The sequence below is a fragment of the Mustela lutreola genome, chromosome 4 (genome assembly GCF_030435805.1).
Source record: "Mustela lutreola isolate mMusLut2 chromosome 4, mMusLut2.pri, whole genome shotgun sequence".
In the NCBI taxonomy this organism is placed as follows: Eukaryota; Metazoa; Chordata; class Mammalia; order Carnivora; family Mustelidae; genus Mustela; species Mustela lutreola.
This window is the reverse complement of record NC_081293.1, coordinates 91,630,833-91,647,855: the sequence shown is the minus strand read 5'-3', so window position 1 is coordinate 91,647,855 and position 17,023 is coordinate 91,630,833. Positions and strand designations below refer to the sequence as shown.

General features: G+C 53.6%; 1 protein-coding gene across 1 annotated transcript in view; it reads left to right on the top strand.

Annotated features, from left to right (window-relative positions):
- PGBD5 (piggyBac transposable element derived 5) overlaps window positions 1–16,107 on the top strand; it is a 92,782-nt gene extending 76,675 nt beyond the window's left edge. Inside the window, exons 4-7 of the mRNA XM_059170537.1 lie at window positions 5,341–5,521; window positions 7,888–8,085; window positions 12,853–12,958; window positions 14,218–16,107. Of these exons, the coding sequence (XP_059026520.1) occupies window positions 5,341–5,521; window positions 7,888–8,085; window positions 12,853–12,958; window positions 14,218–14,413 (681 nt within the window). The 3' untranslated portion in view covers window positions 14,414–16,107. The remainder of the gene's footprint in view (window positions 1–5,340; window positions 5,522–7,887; window positions 8,086–12,852; window positions 12,959–14,217) is intronic.
- Window positions 16,108–17,023: the final 916 nt, after the last annotated feature.

The following is a 17,023-nucleotide window of genomic DNA, read 5'->3' as shown; positions in this document are numbered from 1 at the left end:
ACATGTAATACTATAATAATGTAGTTAATAGGGGCACCTGGGTGGCTCAGTGGGTTAAGCCACTGCCTTCGGCTCAGGTCATGATCTCAGGGTCCTGGGATCGAGTCCCGCATCGGGCTCTCTGCTCAGCAGGGAGCCTGCTTCCCTCTCTCTCTCTCTCTCTCTCTCTCTCTCTCTGCCTGCCTCTCTGCCTACTTGCGATCTCTGTCAAATAAATAAATAAATAAATAAATAAATAAATAAATAAATAAAATTTAAAAAAAAATAATGTAGTTAATAGTAATAGTAATGATACAGTTTTATGTGTCAACTAAACGTCAATGAAATACTTCAAGAAATCACGCCTAGCAAAAAAGCAAAATAAACTCATTATTTTATAGTAGTGAGTGCCCTAAATTTGGGACCATCCTTGGACTGGACTGCTGTCCCTTGGTCTTCCTCCAGATCTCCTAATAGGAACTCAAAGACCTTTGATTCCACACCTGTCCCCTGTTCCTGTGTTGGAGCAACCAAGCTCCTGCTCCTTGGGAAGAGCCTGGCTGGAACATTGGGAAATGCCAGTGTCCAGAGAGGCCTGCGTGCACAGACTAAACTGTGCAAGTCCAGGATGGCCCTCTAATGGGACTGCATGCCACTAGCTTCTGGGGACTGTGTGTCTCCCAGGGGAGCAAAAGGCTGGCCCCGACCAAGAGCGGTCACCCTCTGCACACGTGTGCTTAGCTCAGAGTCTGTTAACAGCCGCTAACTTCCATCGGGATTGCCTTTGGGACCAAATACAGCAAGTTCCAAACACACCCATGCTTGAGTAGCTCTGATAGGGGAGTCCTTTTGTAATTATGTTTAGTCATTTTGTGATGAAATTGTATTATATGTTTGGCATCTAAAAACAAATATTTCAAAAATATCTGTAATTCTCGTATAGAGAGACAGCCACTTGAGGATGGAGTCAGCATAGCTACATAAACACGCACACACACACACCCCATTTTATAATCTCGTTACTTCACTTACAAAGATGTTGTGAACCTTTTACTATTCTCTACTATATTCTTTTACTATTCTATACTATACTATAATACTATACTACTACAGTAACTTTTCTAGATTGTGATTTTGAAAAATTACACTGTATTTCGTTATACCTGCTGATTTTAATCAGCCTCCTTTTCACGGGAGGTAATTAGGTTGTTGCTAATTTTTTTAAAAAGATTTATTTGAGAGAGAGCACACAGGGAGAGGCAGAGGGAGAGGGAGAGGGAGAGAGGCAGACTACATTAAGTGCAGAGCCCAGCACAGGGCTTGATCTCACGACCCTGAATCATGACCTGAGCCAGAACCAAGAGTCAGATGCTTCACTGACTGAGCCATCCAGGTGCCCCAGGTTGTTGCTAATTTTTTGCCATTATAAAAAAACTGGAGTTCATCAGGTGCATAGAAATGCTGCCGTTGAAGCAGCGTGGGGCAGTAGGCAGGCCTTGAAGACGCTCAAAAGATTCCTGTCCCTGGTATGCGCACACCTTCTCCCAGTTACTCCCGTAACACTTTCAGGGAAAACATGAAAGCCTTTCTGTTTTCCTTAAATTAGAAGGAAAAAAAAAAACACCCACCTTTCAAGCTGAGGAAAGTGCTTTAACATATCCTATGAATGTACTGGTCTTTATACCAGTGCAGATGTAAAATGTAAATTCCGTATGGAGGGAGAGAGGCGCAGGGCAGTGGAAGGGCCCTTGAAAGTCACGACCCAGCCTGAAACCACCTCGGTTAGAGACGTGGGCGTTTGTACCGGTGGTGGCATGTGTCCCCTTACCCTCAGCCCTGGACATGGGGAAGCTGCTTTGGGAGGTGATTCCAGCTTCCGTGACTGGGAAGGGTTGCCGATCGTTGGTGATTTGTAGCTGCTACCTCTGCCTCGGCTGCCTCTGCCCCCGCTGAGCTGGGAGGTGCCCCTGCCCTACCCCTTCACCTTCAGCCACTTGCCTCCAGGCTTCCCTTCTTGTCCTGTGGTGAGAAGAAATGGCCCGTTCCTCGAGTGTGCATGTGAGGGATTCTTGGCTCCCAGGTCAGGCCCTCCGGTTCCCTTTGAGCATCGCCCCAGCAGGACTGTGGCGGGTCCACACAACCCCTGCGTGCCCTCACGCCCCTCCCCAAGGACGTGCATGCTTCCAGCATGTGAAGAGCAAGGGAGAGCACACCAGCCTGAGCCGCCAACTCTACTCTGGCAATCAGAGGGACGACGTTTTGAAGGTGCGCCGTGCTTTGAAGCCCGTTAGCCAGGCAACCCGGCCGATCCGCCTTCTGAAGTGCTGACTTTAGAGCCGTGATGAGATGAGATAGGTCCCCGGCTCGCCCCGGTGCCCCAGCCAGGACAGCTCCCGGCAACAAACTACTGGGAATACGTGATCCCCTCTAGGTTATTCTAAAACCCAGGAGAAAGTCCCTGTATTCTTTGCTGTCAGGACTCGGGATAGTGTTGCCCTATGGCCTGCTCACCTCAGTCTTCCATCCCACACGAAACCAGGGCTGCACGTTTACATGGGGAGGGCCTTGTCTGCTGTGCAGCTTTGTCGGGATGCCTGAGGTTGGTGTGTGTGCGGCCTGGTTCTTCTCTCTGATGCTTTGTTCCTTCTCCAAGTTTAGCACCTTCCCCTCTGTTATGGACCAAACCACACCCCTCACATTCATGTGTTTGAGTCCTAAGCCCCAGTCCTACAGAATGTAACTATATTTGGAGATAGGGCCTTTATTTTTATTTTTATTTTTTTAAGGATTTTATTCATCCATTTGACAGAGAAATCACAAGTAGGCAGAGAGGCAGGCAGAGAGAGAAAGGGGGAAGCAGGCTCCGCACTGAGCAGAGAGCCTGATTTACGGCTCGATCCCAGGACCCTGGGATCATGACCCGAGCTGAAAGCAGAGGCTTACCCCATGGAGCCACCCAGGCGCCCCAAGATAGGGTAACTTATAATTAATGTTAAAAAGATGTCATTGGGGTGGACCCTTATTTAACATGGCTGGTGTCCTTCCAAGAAGAGGAGGTTAGGACACAGACACAGGAGGATGCTCTGTGAGGACACAGGGAGAAGACAGCTGTCTGCAAGCCAAGGAAGGAGGCCTCTCCCAACCCCTCGATCTCAGATCTCAGACTTCCAGCCTCCAGAACCAGGCGAATGGGCATTTCTGTTGTTGAAGCTACCCAGTTTGTGGTACTTTGTGAATGCCGGCCAGTAGACTGACCCATCAGCCTGCCACTCCTCTCCTTACGCCTTGTGAAGAGTGGCAGCTAGAAGACCTGATTATGGTTCGGGCAGAGAAAAGTGAGATGGTCAGCAGCCATGGTAACAAGCCAGGATCCCACTAATGTGGCTGCTCAGGGTACCTAGTGACCTTGTCCAAAGGCTTTCGAGTTTGTTTTCTAACACTATTCTTGCTCCATCACATGTCTCGCATCTTGTACACAGTACAGTTAGTTGTTTTTTAGCTTGGCCGAGGGAATTTCCATGGGGTCCTGTTAAACTTTGCCTGCCCTGGGCCAAGTGATCCAGTGACTGCCCCATACCCCAGGGAGGCCCTCAGAAGCCACGTGCGATGTCATCGTGGTTGGGCCTGAGGGGAGCCCACGACACACCTCCCATTCCATGGTGGGAACGTGGGTTTGGATGGAGGATTTCCTTTTGAATGACACATGGGACAAAAATAACGGTCCCTACAGTGGATTTCAGGAGACATAATGCCCAGCGTGGGTATGAGGGAATTTCAGGTAGGCTCTCTGGGAGAGGTAGATATGAATCTGAGCCTTAGGTGCAGAAACCCGTGGTAGTAGCCACAAGATTGGACGTTGCTGAAGGAGGGAAGACACGTTCTGAGAAATGGCCTGGCTCGGCCAGAATCACATGTGACAGAAGCAGAGCTTGGCTGCCCTATCTCTGTGTTTTCTTCTCTATCAAAGAGATTTCTTCTGGGAATTGAGGTGGAAGAACCATAGAGATTATTCCAAAATGAAATGTTGGGAGTGCTGCCGAGTTGTCTAAAAAGATGTGCTGTTGTCATCAAGCCATTGCCTGCCAGGGCACAGGAAAGTAGGGTCCTCCATGAGGACATCTCAGGTGAGTGTCTGGGAAAAGATTAGCCCTCAGAAGACGAGCTTCTTTTGGAATTGGAGTCACATTCGCCTCAGGAACATCAGAGCACGCGATCAAAGTCATCTGAGGGTGTTGTGGACGGAACTGGATCCTCCCTGGGGCCATGTTGGTTTTTCACAGCCAAGCATCATCGACTCTCTGCGTGGACAGACGTGCATTGGGCAGTTCTGTATGTCAGAGGACAGGCGGGGCTAACCTCCTTGCCGATTGAGTGTCTGTTGTCCCTGGGGCCCCTGTCTGGCACTGGTGAGCACCATTAGCTGGTGAAGTGCTGCCAGTGAAGGCACCTAGACCATTCCACAAGAAGAACTCTTCTCCTTTAAGGAGAATGGTAGTTAGTTGGTACCCGTATGACAGATTCTTCCTGACTCGGTCCGTCACTGGGAGGCCTGCAACCTTCTTGAATCTGTTCCCATTTCCTGTGATTTTCCCCTTTGGCGGTGTTCCTAGAAGATGTTCATGGGACAAAGCGTGTAAGCATAGCTTGCTAATCCCAGCATAATCCTCTTTGCTGGTGAGTTTTTAATCCTTGATCCTGACTCCTCTTTTTCTGTGTGGTGGCTCCTGTAAGGAAAAAGGCAACAGTGAATGCAGACGCACTTTGTGAATTAAAAAGCTGTACTCAGGGACCCCTGAGTGGCTCAGTTGGTTAAGCGTCTCTTGGTTTCAGCTCAGGTCGTGATCTCAGGGTCATGGGACTGAGCCGTGTCGGGCTCTGTGCTGAGCGTGGAGCCTGGTTCAGATTCTCCCTCTGCTCCTCTCACTCCCCGCCCCGCAAAAAAACCCACAACTGTATTCAAATGGAAAGTACACGGACAAGTTTATCCTTACAGGTGAGGTCATCTTAAAGTGTCGTTTCTCATAAACTGAAGTCCCTCCGTGCTTCTGGACTGGGGATGTGTTTGCATGAACCTCGTTGCCAGATTCATTGCCCATCATAGTTTGACCCTTTTCTTCTTTATTTTGACATTACCAAACCGGAAAGTCATGGGCGGAGCCACTGGCCACCTTGACTGTGGGGTGGCCCTGGGGGCTACTGGGAGCCTCCGTGGCCTGAGGAGGTAATGGTGTGTTAGGGGCTGCGGAACCAGTGGCTCAAGGGAGCGGTGGCTTTCCCACCCGTTTGGGGCCCAGCGAGGGCAGTCTGGTCTCCAGCCCGGCACCGTGCAAGCTCCCTGACCGCTGTGTGTTTCTATTCCAGATCTACGTGCACCTGAAGGACGGCGGGGGCCCCGACGGGCTGGACGCACTGAAGAACAAGCCACAGCTGCACAGCGCGGTGGCCCGGAGCCTGTGCCGGAACGCCGCAGGCAAGAACTACATTATCTTCACGGGGCCCAGCATCACCAGCCTGACCTTGTTCGAGGAGCTGGAAAAGCAAGGTTGGTTGTGCGGCGCGCCGGTGCCAGTAGGGCCCTTGCCCCCCAGAGAAGTGGTGGGGAGGCCTGGGGGTACAGGTGCGAGGTCGTGACTGGCAAGGACCGTAGGCTGCCACGGCCAGGATGGAACACAGTTTCAGCCGGCTGCGTGCCCGCCACGTACCTGGACTCCGTCAGGCACCAGAGATTGGAAAGGACACCTGCCACAGGCTCGCGCTCTGCCCACAGCATCTTTGTGTCCTTTCTTGTGAGACCGTGGCTGTTCAGGGCTTGTCCTGGTGTCCTGGTCCATTCGGGCTGCTCTCACCAAATACTTGAGACGGTGCAGCTTATAAACTGCAGGCAGTTAACCTATTTCTCGTGGTTCTAGAGCCCAGAAGTCCAAGGTCAGGGCACTGGCATGGTCGCCTGAGGACCTCTTCCGGGTTGCAGACCTCAGGTGACAGAAGCGGCCAGGGTGCTCTCTGGGGGTCCCTTTTCTCAAGGGCACTCCTCCCATTCATGAAGGCTCCACCCTTGTGACCCCGGTTCGTCCCAGAGGCCCCGCCTGGAACACCCTCCTCTGGGGCCTGCGGCTTTCAGCCGAGGAATGTGGGGGGGCGGGACACACACACTTGTTCTGTGCACCTAGACACCGGTCCTACGGAGACTCCTGAGTCTGGACTCAGTCTCGTCTGCAGTGAGGGCTCTGCAGTTGACAGGGATGATGCAGGGATTTATGCAGATTAGCACAGGCTGTTGTGCGGTGGGTCTCAGGAAATTCTTCATGGCCCTTGGTGACGGGATGCTTTGTTCATCGGTTCATGGCTCTGGCCGAAGCAGCCACTGGAGAAAAAGATGTGGACCAAGACCAGGAGACCAAGGGCAAGATGCTTACCCTTTGCTTCGTCCCACATTTTGGGGATTTATATCAAGTCGGGAGAGACAGAAAAAGCCTCTCTCCTGCCATGGCAGCCACTAGAATTGCAGACCTATTGCTTAGCAACGGTTGCACATCTGGCCTTAAAATCCTCTCGAGTCATGGGGAGCCAGCAGCTTCTGACCTTGACCTTGACCTTGGCCACGGCAAGGAAGCAGCGGCCCCGGGACTCTGAGCTCTGCTGGGTCTCAGCCCTCTGTGAACCCCGACAGGGCTTGGGGTTTACCTGTGGGGAGAACTCGGGCTGCAGAGGTCAGACTATGCAAAGAGGGGCTGTGGAAGTCAAGTTGCAGAAAATTGGCCCTCATGTGTTACTAGCCACCAGAGAAGAAGGATGGGCTCCCACAGTAGGCGGTATGGTGAGAGCCCCAGCTGCCCTCTCCGCCCGCCTGGCTGCCCGCTCCAGTCCTGGGGTGGGCGCATGGCCAGGAAGGCCCCGGGTCCCTGGAACTGCCTTGGGGTGGACATGCAGGGCCAAGGGAAACATGCACATGGGGTACAGAATGTTTCAGATCACTGACGATACAGTGTCAGTCTTCAGTGACCTTCAGTCTTTGACTGAAGACCCAGAGGACGAGACCGTCCCCAGCGACTTCAGTCAGAAGTGACTGCAGGCATCCAGACCGGGGCTGGCCGTGGGGAGAAGCAGGCTTCCCAGGACCTGCTCAGTGGGGCAGGCTTGCATGCACGTGGGGAGGGCCAGGCAAGGCCTCAAGCCCAGGGCGGAGTTCAGCGAGGCCTCCTTGTGCACACTGGCCTGTGCTCACCATCCCTCCTGCCCCTTGGAAGCTTCTGTGTGTGGAAGGCCACACTGCCACTGCTCCCTTTAGTGGCTCTGTGTTCAGAGGCAGGACTCTGGCTTGGTGCTTGTCGCTCGATGATTCTTCCCTCTGGGGTTAACTTGTCTCCAAGGGGACGGCGGCTCCGTTTTGCACGCTGCCTCCGGGAGCCGTGCAGACAAGCACTGGGCTGGGCCTGGGGCTTGTCGGGTCTTGGCCAGAGTGTTAGGGGGTCCTGAGTGTGGTCAGGCTTGGACAGCAGACAGACCTTGGCTTAGTCCTTGCCTTTGCCCTCCTGGCTGGGAGCCTGGGGACTTCCTGGAGCTGCAGTCCGTCTTCAGTGTGGGTGGGATAACCCGAGGGCAGAAGTTTCTAGAGGCAGGTGCTCAGGCTCTGCACCGTCCCTGGCGCGTCGTGAGCACTCACGACGAGACTCCTGTGGGTGCTGCCGATTCACGGCGCCTGCGATGGTCTCTTGCGTCATCTTCAAGGTCCTTAGAGAAGTCCTCTGGGGTAGAAGTCGTGAACTGTAGCAGTCACCCCCGCGGGACGTCCGGGCGGCCCGTCCTCCCAAGTGTGTCAGCCTCAGAGCCAGGCAGTCCCTCTTCGGGCCGGCGTGAGCAGGGTGTCTGTGACTGTGTGGACCCAGTTTTGTGTCCCTGTCCCCGCAGAGATCTACTGCTGCGGCTTGCTCAGCTCCAGGAAGAGCGACTGCACCGGCCTGCCACTGTCCATGCTGACCAACCCGGCCACGCCCCCGGCCCGGGGCCAGCACCGCATTAAGATGAAGGGCAACATGTCTCTGATCTGCTGGTACAACAAAGGGCACTTCCGCTTCCTGACCAATGCCTACTCGCCCCTGCAACAAGGTGGGGGCCGGCAGGGGCTCTGGGCCGCCCTGGAGTCGGGAAGCCCCCAGTCCTCAGCAACGTCAGTGCTCCGGTGGGGGAGGGGCAGGGCGGCAGGAGCCACCGGGGCCCGTGGGCTGCCATCCCCGGGCTTGTCCGCTTGGGAGGGAAGCCACGACGGCGGCAGGATTTGCATGTCCCCTGACTGGTGTGTGGCCACTGTGAGTGGCCGTGTCCGAGTGGCATGTCCCCCATCACCGGGCCACTCGGATTCTCTGAAGAGTCTTCCCTAATGGGAGGGGAGATACCGACTGTTTTATCCCTTCGGTGTCTTCATTAGAGGTTAACAATGAGCGCTGTGGGGCATTCAGGTGATTCCATTGGTAATGTCACGTGGGGTGCAGAATCCGTTTGTAGCAGAGGGATTTAGTGAGCAAGGGCTGTAGAGTTCAAGTCACTACAGCTGAAAGACTTTTAAACTGCTGACAAGGAACCAGAAAGGACAGCAAGGTGCGACAGAAATACCTGTGGTTACAGGTGTGTTTGAAAATCCCCTGTATTCCTTTGATGAAGACATCTTTTCTCTTTACTTTGGAAGGACCTCCACAAGGGGCTCTGTTGTGTGTGGGTGGGGTGGGGCGTGTTTGTGTGTGTGTGTGAGAGAGAGAGAGAGAGAGAGAGAGAGATACATTCGTGGTCTGTACACATGTGGTGTATACGTTTGTGGGGGGGGGGTGCTTAATTAACTGCCGTTCATTTATTCCTGCCCCACCCCTGGCACACATACCTACTTCCCATTTCAGTGGAGACTGGAATCCAGGGACACAAGCCCGTGGGACTTAGGTGCAGAGAGCTATAGAAAGCTGCCAGCTTCTCCAGGGCTGTGCGAAGGGCACTTAGAGGAAATTTGGAATTGACCTTGCAAGCCAAAAGTGAGACTTTGAGCCAGACTTCTATACTCTCCTGATGGGGCAAGAGCATTCACAGGGAGAGCGTTCAGGAAGACACTGTAGGAGCTGCCTGTCATCAGATTATGCGTAACAGATTATAAATTACACAATATGATTTAAGACGACAGAACCTTAAAACCCCAGTCTCAAGGGCTGGGAGCCTTAAATCCATCACCAAGGGAACCAGCAAAGAGGATGTTGATCAGGAAGAAGAGAAAATTGGTAGGGTTGGTCTTTAAATATGCCAGAATTTAGTGTTTGTGTTCCTTCAGTTATAGTTTCCATTTCTAAAGTACTCTAAATCACAAAGTCCTGGGGCACTTGGGGGGCCCAGTCGGTGAAGCTTCTGCCTTGGGCTCAGGTCCTGATCCTGGGTCCTGGCATGGAGCCCCGCATCGGGCTCCCTGTTCGGTGGGAAGCCTGCTTCTCCCTCTCCCTCTGCCCCTCCTGCCTCATGTTCTCGCTCTCTCATGCTCTCTCAAATAAATAAATAAAATCTTTAAAAAAAAAATCACAAATTCCCAAATCTTAGACTCCCTTAAAAATCGCAGGGAGCCTGCCTCCGCCCTCTGATAGCACCCCCAGGAGCACTTGGAGGCAGGGTTGGGGTGTGGAGAGCCCAGGCTGGGTGACCCACCTCTCCTCCCCACGGGACATCCTTTAACTAATCTACATCTTCAGGCGATTTTTTTTTGTAACAAAGGGAGATATTTTCCTTTCAGTATATTTAAAAAACTTGATTTTTAAAAACCACTTAGTATTTAATTTTCTTTCTTTCTTTTTTTTTTTAAAGATTTTATTTATTTATTTATTTGACAGATCACAAGTAGGCAGAGAGGCAGGCGGAGAGAGAGGGGGAAGCAGGCTCCCTGCTGAGCAGAGAGCCTAATGCGGGGCTCGATTCCAGGACCCTGAGATCATGATCTGAGCTGAAGGCAGAGTCTTAACCTACTGAGCCATCCAGGCGCCCCAGTATTTCATTTTCTTAAATGTCATCATTTTTCTGCCTCCCCCTGATTCATAATCCATTTTCTTCACAATCTGAATAATGGTAATAGTGAGTATCTCCATACATTAGGGAACATCTTTGACCATTTCCTCAAAATAAAGCTGGAAGTGCAGTGGGTGCCCAGAGGTCTGAACATCTGGAGGACCTTTGATAACGTATCACCCAAAGACCGCACTTAACCCCTGTGACGGGCTCTGGGGGTACCGACACTCCTCTTGAGTTTGCCAACACATTTTCCCCCCTAAATTTGTCAGTCTGGGGGATGAAAATGCTACAGAATTTTCAATCTAAATTGCAGGACCACTGGTGGGGTTGAGCATTTCTGTGTATTTGCTGGCCAGTTTACAGTGATTTCTTTGTATTCTCAGTTTGTCCTTTGAAGCGCTTGTTGAAAGCTTATTTTATGCTATAGCAAGTATTTTTCTGCATTTGTTTTATTTTTGCTTTTATTTATGACTGGTATTTTTTAAAGATTTTTTTTTTTTAAGATTTTTTTTTTTGACAGAGATTACAAGTAGGCAGAGAGGCAGATAGAGAGGAAGGGAAGCAGGCTCCCTGCTGAGCAGAGAACTATGCAGGACTCGATCCCAGGACCCTGAGATCATGACCTGAGCCGAGGCTTAACCCACGAGCCACCCAGGTGCCCCTGACTGGTATTTTTTAACCTAAAATTGCCTTTCCTTCTGCATGGGCAGATCTGTTGATCACGCTCTTTGTTCTGAAACTTCTTGCTCGGGGCCAAGGCTGGATCAGGGCTAAGATCACCTGCTTACCATACAGTGTGACTCTGCTCTTTCCAGTAACCCACTATCAGCTGGATTTTTGCTGTTTTGTTTTGTTTTTTTAATTAAGTGTAAAGAGTGGCCTAACCAAGCGGCCTTGCCTCTGTGCCTGAACCACTTACAGAAAAACTCTTCTTCTACTTTTTAAAAATATCACTCAGAAGATGAAGCCTCAAATATCAGAAGGACTGCCTCTCAGCTTCATACTCTTTCCTGCTGTGATCATAGATGTACGCGCTCTTCTAAAAGTTGAGAATTTCCAATTTTAGAAAATAGACAACCAGTTAGGAACATTCTAGGAAAGGGTTTCTTATTCCTTCTGGATTCTAAGGAGAAACATCCTTTCCTTCAGAGAGCTCTAGCACGGTCACTGGCTTCTCAGAAGTCCCATATCTAGGGACATCCATCCAGAGGACCCAGCCCTCCTGCTCTCTTTCTGAAGTCCGTTTTGGAGCTGTCCTCTCCCTAGCAGAGCCTTTGCCCATGTTGGGTTCAGACTCCACAGGACCCACGCAGATACAGAACGTGCATATAGGACTAACTCAGGGCCTGCCTCATTCAGCCTCACGGGGTGGTGGAAGGAACGTCAGCCACCGCAAGTAGCCTGGGAGGTGAAGGACAGGACTGCCACTGCATGTGAGCACACGTGTTTCTCCCAGCAGGTCAGACAGATCACGGGGTGCCTCAGAGGTACGTGCGTAGAGCACAGCTAGGCACGGAGACTGGCACACAGCCGTGACTGTGTGGGGCCCACCCATGGCGACGTCAGCAAAGCCAGTAAATGTCACACAACCTCTTGTCAACGTGTCCCATGGCCAGGCTTGTTGGTGCTCGGAGAAGGATATTACAGGACAGCAGCCCCACCCTTTGTAGCTGGAACAGTGTTTGAGAATCCACAATACAGCCAGGGACGGAGTGATTTATAAAGTGGGGGAAGTGCTCAAGCAGATGGGCGCAGACCCAGGCCTTGAAGCCACCGCTCTGCTGAAGTTTCCAGCAGAGCCTCGCCGAGTGGATGGGGAAGGAATGAAGGGCTGGAGCAGGTCCCCCCCAGGGCTGGGGAGGCTGGGACAGGGCAGTCCAGGAATTACAGCCCCAGCGGTCACCCAATCTCAAGTTCTCCAAGGACTTCTTGGTGTGAAAAACCAATATCGGGGGCATGGCTGTGGGACGGAGACCAAAAGAAACAGAAAGACCCCCACTCAGGGCTCAGTCTGTGCAAATGGGTCCCTGCACACTGGTGTCCCGTGGTCCCTCAGTGAGAGGGGGGAGACACGCTAGGTGGAGCCCCTCGGCCCCACAGGGGACCCCCTCTTGTACTTCAACTCTGTCCACTCAAGTAGTCCCCAAACTTCCCAATCCTTTAGACTGATCCCTTTAAAATATACATATACATGCACCCAAAAATGGCTTTTGTCATAATCCCGTGATGCTGTGTGGGGAAGCTGGCCAGAGCCTCACCTGAGCATTCTCCCACATCTCCTGCATCACCTCTGGACGGCAGCTGTGGGCCTGTGGGCGGGTCTGGGAAACGAGGTCGTCCCAAAGCAGTTCAGGCAGCGGGGTGAGGAGAGCTCGCTGATCTCCTGCCCCTCACACCCAGTCAGTGGGACCCCTCACACCCAGTCAGTGGGACGTGTCCTTGAACACATTCTCATTTGCATTCAATAGAGGGAAGGTGTTTGAGGGCTTGGGGAGGCGGTAGGGTCAGCCTTCATGTGGGGAGGGGTAGGAGGGGAGAGTCAGTCCTGTACCTCCCCTTGGCTCTCTGCAGGCCTGGCCAGGTGCTTCATCCTCCCTGGTTCCACTTAAAGCCACCTTTGGTCCCGTCATCACCCCACATGCCCGCAGCACCCCTGCACACCCACCTCACTTTATGTTGTCCTCAAGTCCTCATAAGCTTTTAGGGACTGGCATCCAGCTTCTCTGTCTCCGCCTCCCCCTTGGGTCCCTGGAGGGCCAGGCAGGGTGGAGATAGGCACCTGTGTCCGCGGGAATGGGCAGGAGACCGTGCGGACGGGGGTGTGACCTTCTGTCTTCTCCGCAGGGGTGATCATCAGGAGGAAGAGTGGGGGGATCCCCTGTCCCTTGGCCGTGGAGGCGTTTGCTGCTCACCTTAGCTACATCTGCAGATATGATGACAAGTACAGCAAGTGAGTGCGAGGCGGCTCACAGCCACGGGAGAGCACGGACTAGAGGTGGCCGGGTGCTCAGGAGTCCCCCATTCCAGAATGAACAGAGCAGGCCCCTGGGAGACAGAATCTCAAGCCCTCGTCCTGGCCAGCTGGGCGCCCTGTCTCCTTCCCCGCCACCCTTGCCCGAGGTGGCCATCCTTCCACTCACTCGGACGTGGCCATCTCTTAGTACTGGGCCCTGAGCCTGCCCCCTGCCCCCACCCCAGCCAGACTACCCTTCCCCCGACCCTCACAGCTGCAGCCCATTTCCCAGCGCGGGTTTGTAATTCTTTCCCCTCTGGATGTCCGCAGCAGGTGCACACCCATGGCACTGTAACAGGAATCCAAGGAGCGATCGCTAGTGAGCCTGAGTGTGACTGTTAATTGCCAGGATTCAGCCTCACAACCTAGAACAGAGTTGGAGTAACCCCCAGGACAGGCGGGTGTTGACTCAGCCCACTTGGAGGGGAACCTGCTGGGCTTCTTCACGCAGAGAGAAAACCGAGGACCCGGTTCTCCCCGGGCTCCCTCGCAGGAGAGCCCCACCCCATGGGGAGTCCATGAGCCAGTGTTCATGGCTCACAGCCTGCTGATTCCACGCGGTTCCAACAGAGAAACCCGCGTTGACTTAACCGACACGTTAGGGACCACACTGGGCTGCTGGCGGTGAGGACACTGACCTTCAGACACCCCTCAGGTGCCAAGTGACGGGGACACAGTGCAGGTAGCAGTCCTAAGTTGGGTTGGCCCTGGAGGTGACATTCGTCCTGGATCTGAAGGGAAGCCAGGGGTGGCAAAGAGACGTGCACTCGGGAGGAAGGGGACACGTTACAGATGCCTGCATCTGAGGGTGAACTTGCCCTTGGGACGTGCAGGCGGTCCGTGTGTCTGGGACACTGCAACCACAGCATCCGAGGAGGGCTCTAGGCAAAGAGGGCCGCCCCTCGGGCCCTGTTCCCTTGGAGCTTCCGAGCCTTGCCGTGGAAGGCCAGCTCCCCATTCCAGCATCTCCAGCAACCCCCAACCCTAGTCCTCTGATAGGAGCAGTTTTCATCTTCTTAGTCTTAGGTCAATTCACTGTGACAGCCTCGACGGGAGCCAGCCCCCGGCCAGCTTCCCACCCCGCGGCTCTGTGGCAGCACTGACCGTGATGAGGCCCTTTGGGACCATGCTCCCCGCCCCGTCCCGGGTGCCCAGGAGCCCCAGGGTCAGCCTCTCCGACTCCTCTGTCCTCGTAGGTATTTCATCTCTCATAAACCGAACAAGACCTGGCAGCAGGTGTTCTGGTTCGCCGTCAGCATCGCCGTAAACAATGCCTACATCCTCTACAAGATGTCTGATGCCTACCACGTGAAGAGGTACAGCCGGGCTCAGTTTGGCGAGAGACTGGTGAGGGAGCTGCTGGGCCTGGAGGAGGCCTCCCCCGCCCACTGATGCCTCCGCGGCCAGGCTTAAGGGAGGACCGGGGCCGGGAACCTGGAGGAGGGAGAGAGCCTGCCGTTGTGACCTGCCCAGCCAGAGCCCTGGGGCGCCCCTGGGGTGTTAGGCCCGGCCCACTGGGGAGCCCCGGGCCTCCGCAGGGCCCAAGGTGGGCCTGGTCAGACGATGGCTGCTGTCCCGGTTCCCCTTCAAAGAAGAGCACGTCCTCCCTCCAGAAGCCGCCACCCACCCAGGGCCAGGGCGGCACTCAGACTCTACACGTGGGCCGGGCGCTGTCAGTGGCCTTTGCCCAGCGGGGCGCCACACCCCTGTGACCCCCGTGGAGCTCACCTCAGAACGGGGGACCTGGGAAGGCTGTTGCCACCGGAGGCACCAGGGGTGGGAGGAGCCGTAGTGTGTCCCGCTGGAAAGGCCTGCGCTGGGAGGATGTCAAGACACAGGTGACCTGGTTCCACCTCGTGCCGCGTCCGCAGGGGACCAGAAGCAAGCCGGAGGTACTCAGGTGGCTGGGCAGGAGACCAGAGCGTTCTCCAGCACTCGCCTTGGGCAAGTCTCCTGGAACAAGAAACGCAGGGGGCCATGAAACCCAGGGGTGGAATGGGGGAGTGGCTGCCCATTCTGCTGATGAGTGAGGCGGCCCTGCTCATTTCATTTCTCTGATTGGTGGCCGGGGTGGGGGGTGGGGTGGGAGGGAAAGGGAAAATGCCAACAGAAGCGCAGTGATGTGTGATGCTATTTTTTATTTTTAAATATATCTTCAGGTTATTTTCTTACTGTTGCTTAAGATCTTCTGTAAAAGGAAAACGTCCCCCTCCTTTTCCGCCCCCTCCCCACCCCCACCCCAGCCGTGACTCCTTGCATGAGCACAGTTCTGGGCCCTGGGACTGTACCAGGGCGAGAGGGGGCGGCCGGCTTCCAGAACAGATGTGGTTCCACTCCGCCGAGGATCACGGGGGGCCTGTGGGCCTTACGCTTTGTCACAGACGTCACCATCGGCGAAAAACCTGTTAGTGTCGCTGAAGCAAACGACAGAAGGTCTGGGGAGGACACTTGCTGCTTCTCCCCACCCCCACCACATGCGATGACCTGGCAGTGTCTGCCCGGGGCTGGCACACCTGAGCCACAGCATCTGGGCCCCGTGGGAACGCAGGTCTGCGGGTCTCCTCGGGAGGCCTCGCCCGACTGGCCCACTGGCCTGCCCATCTGCCCCCCAGACGAGAAACAGTGATTTCCAGAATTACACGACCCCCCTTGTACCCCAATTTATATAGCCCCCTCGTTTTTTTACAAATGCGAAATCTCTTCTACTCAGGCTTTGGGACTTTGTTGTTTGTTCACACTCAGTTAATTCCCAGCGTGGTTGGCAGCATGCTCCCGACTCTGCGCCATCCCTGTGTCCTGGGTTCCTGAGGACCCCCACACCCTGTGGTTGGAATTCGATGCCACGGATTGTAGGCCCCATTCTCAGTTGTGTTTCAGAACACCTTTACCGTGTCCTTTGATTGGATTGAAAGCACTTTTACCACATGGAGAAATATATTTTTAATTTGTGACGCTTTTCTACGAGGTCCACTCTTTCTGAGTCTAATGTGTTTCCAACACTTGGGGAGACTCTGATGAAAGCTGATGAATTTTCTTTTCTGTCCAAATAAGTAAAAGAAAAAAATAAAAGTCTATTTAGATGCTGATTCTTTGTTGACATGTGGATTGCTTTCCAACATCAGGGACAACAGTACCAGCTCCTCTTTTAAAGACTCGATTTCTTACCAGGTCATCTAGAACATATGATCTTGAACCGGTTTTAGTATCCTTTGCCTCTGAGCAGTTTAAAAAAGAAATGCAGTTAAGTCTTTTTTTTTTTTTTTTTCAAGATTTTATTTATTTAGGGGAGCCTGTGGGCTTAGTCATTAAGCCTCTGCCTTCAGCTCAGGTCACGATCCCAGGGTCCTGGGATCGAGCCCTGGGTCGGGTTCTCTGCTCAGTGGGGGAGCCTGCTTCTCCCTCTCCCTCTACCTCTCCAATCTGCTCATGCTCTGTCTCTCTCTCCCTCTCAAATAAATAAAATCCTCCCCCAATTTTTATTTATTTGACAGAGGAATAGTGCACAAGGTGGCCCTATGAGAACAGTTGTATTCTAGGTACCAGGGGAAAATCCGCACCTGCCTGCCAAATGGGCTTCCTCCTTGTTTCTTCTAGTCACCGTCATCATCCACGCCCACCCAGAGAGGCACCGTTGGGACGGTGGGTGGGTGACTCTGCCTTACCAAGTAATTCGAGGGAACTTAACACCATTCCAGGGCTCTGGGTTTTACGTGGTAGCCCCTGTTTTCAGACAAAGGCTTGAAGCAGACAGCACCTTTTAGTGGAGCCCCTGCAGGGTTGGGAAGTTTCTGTCCTTCTGGAAGGAGGACAGAGTGACATGGAGTACTGATTAGGAAAACCCGCAGCCAGGAGCACCTCGCCCCACCGACGATGTGAGGCCGAGAGCCATGGGGAATCGCTCCAGTGTTCAAATCCACCTGGCTCCAGTGTCCCCCTGGGTTTGAAGCCCTCAGCTTGACCTTGGACGGGCTCCTTTAGCAGCTGGCCACTGCTGGTGCCAGG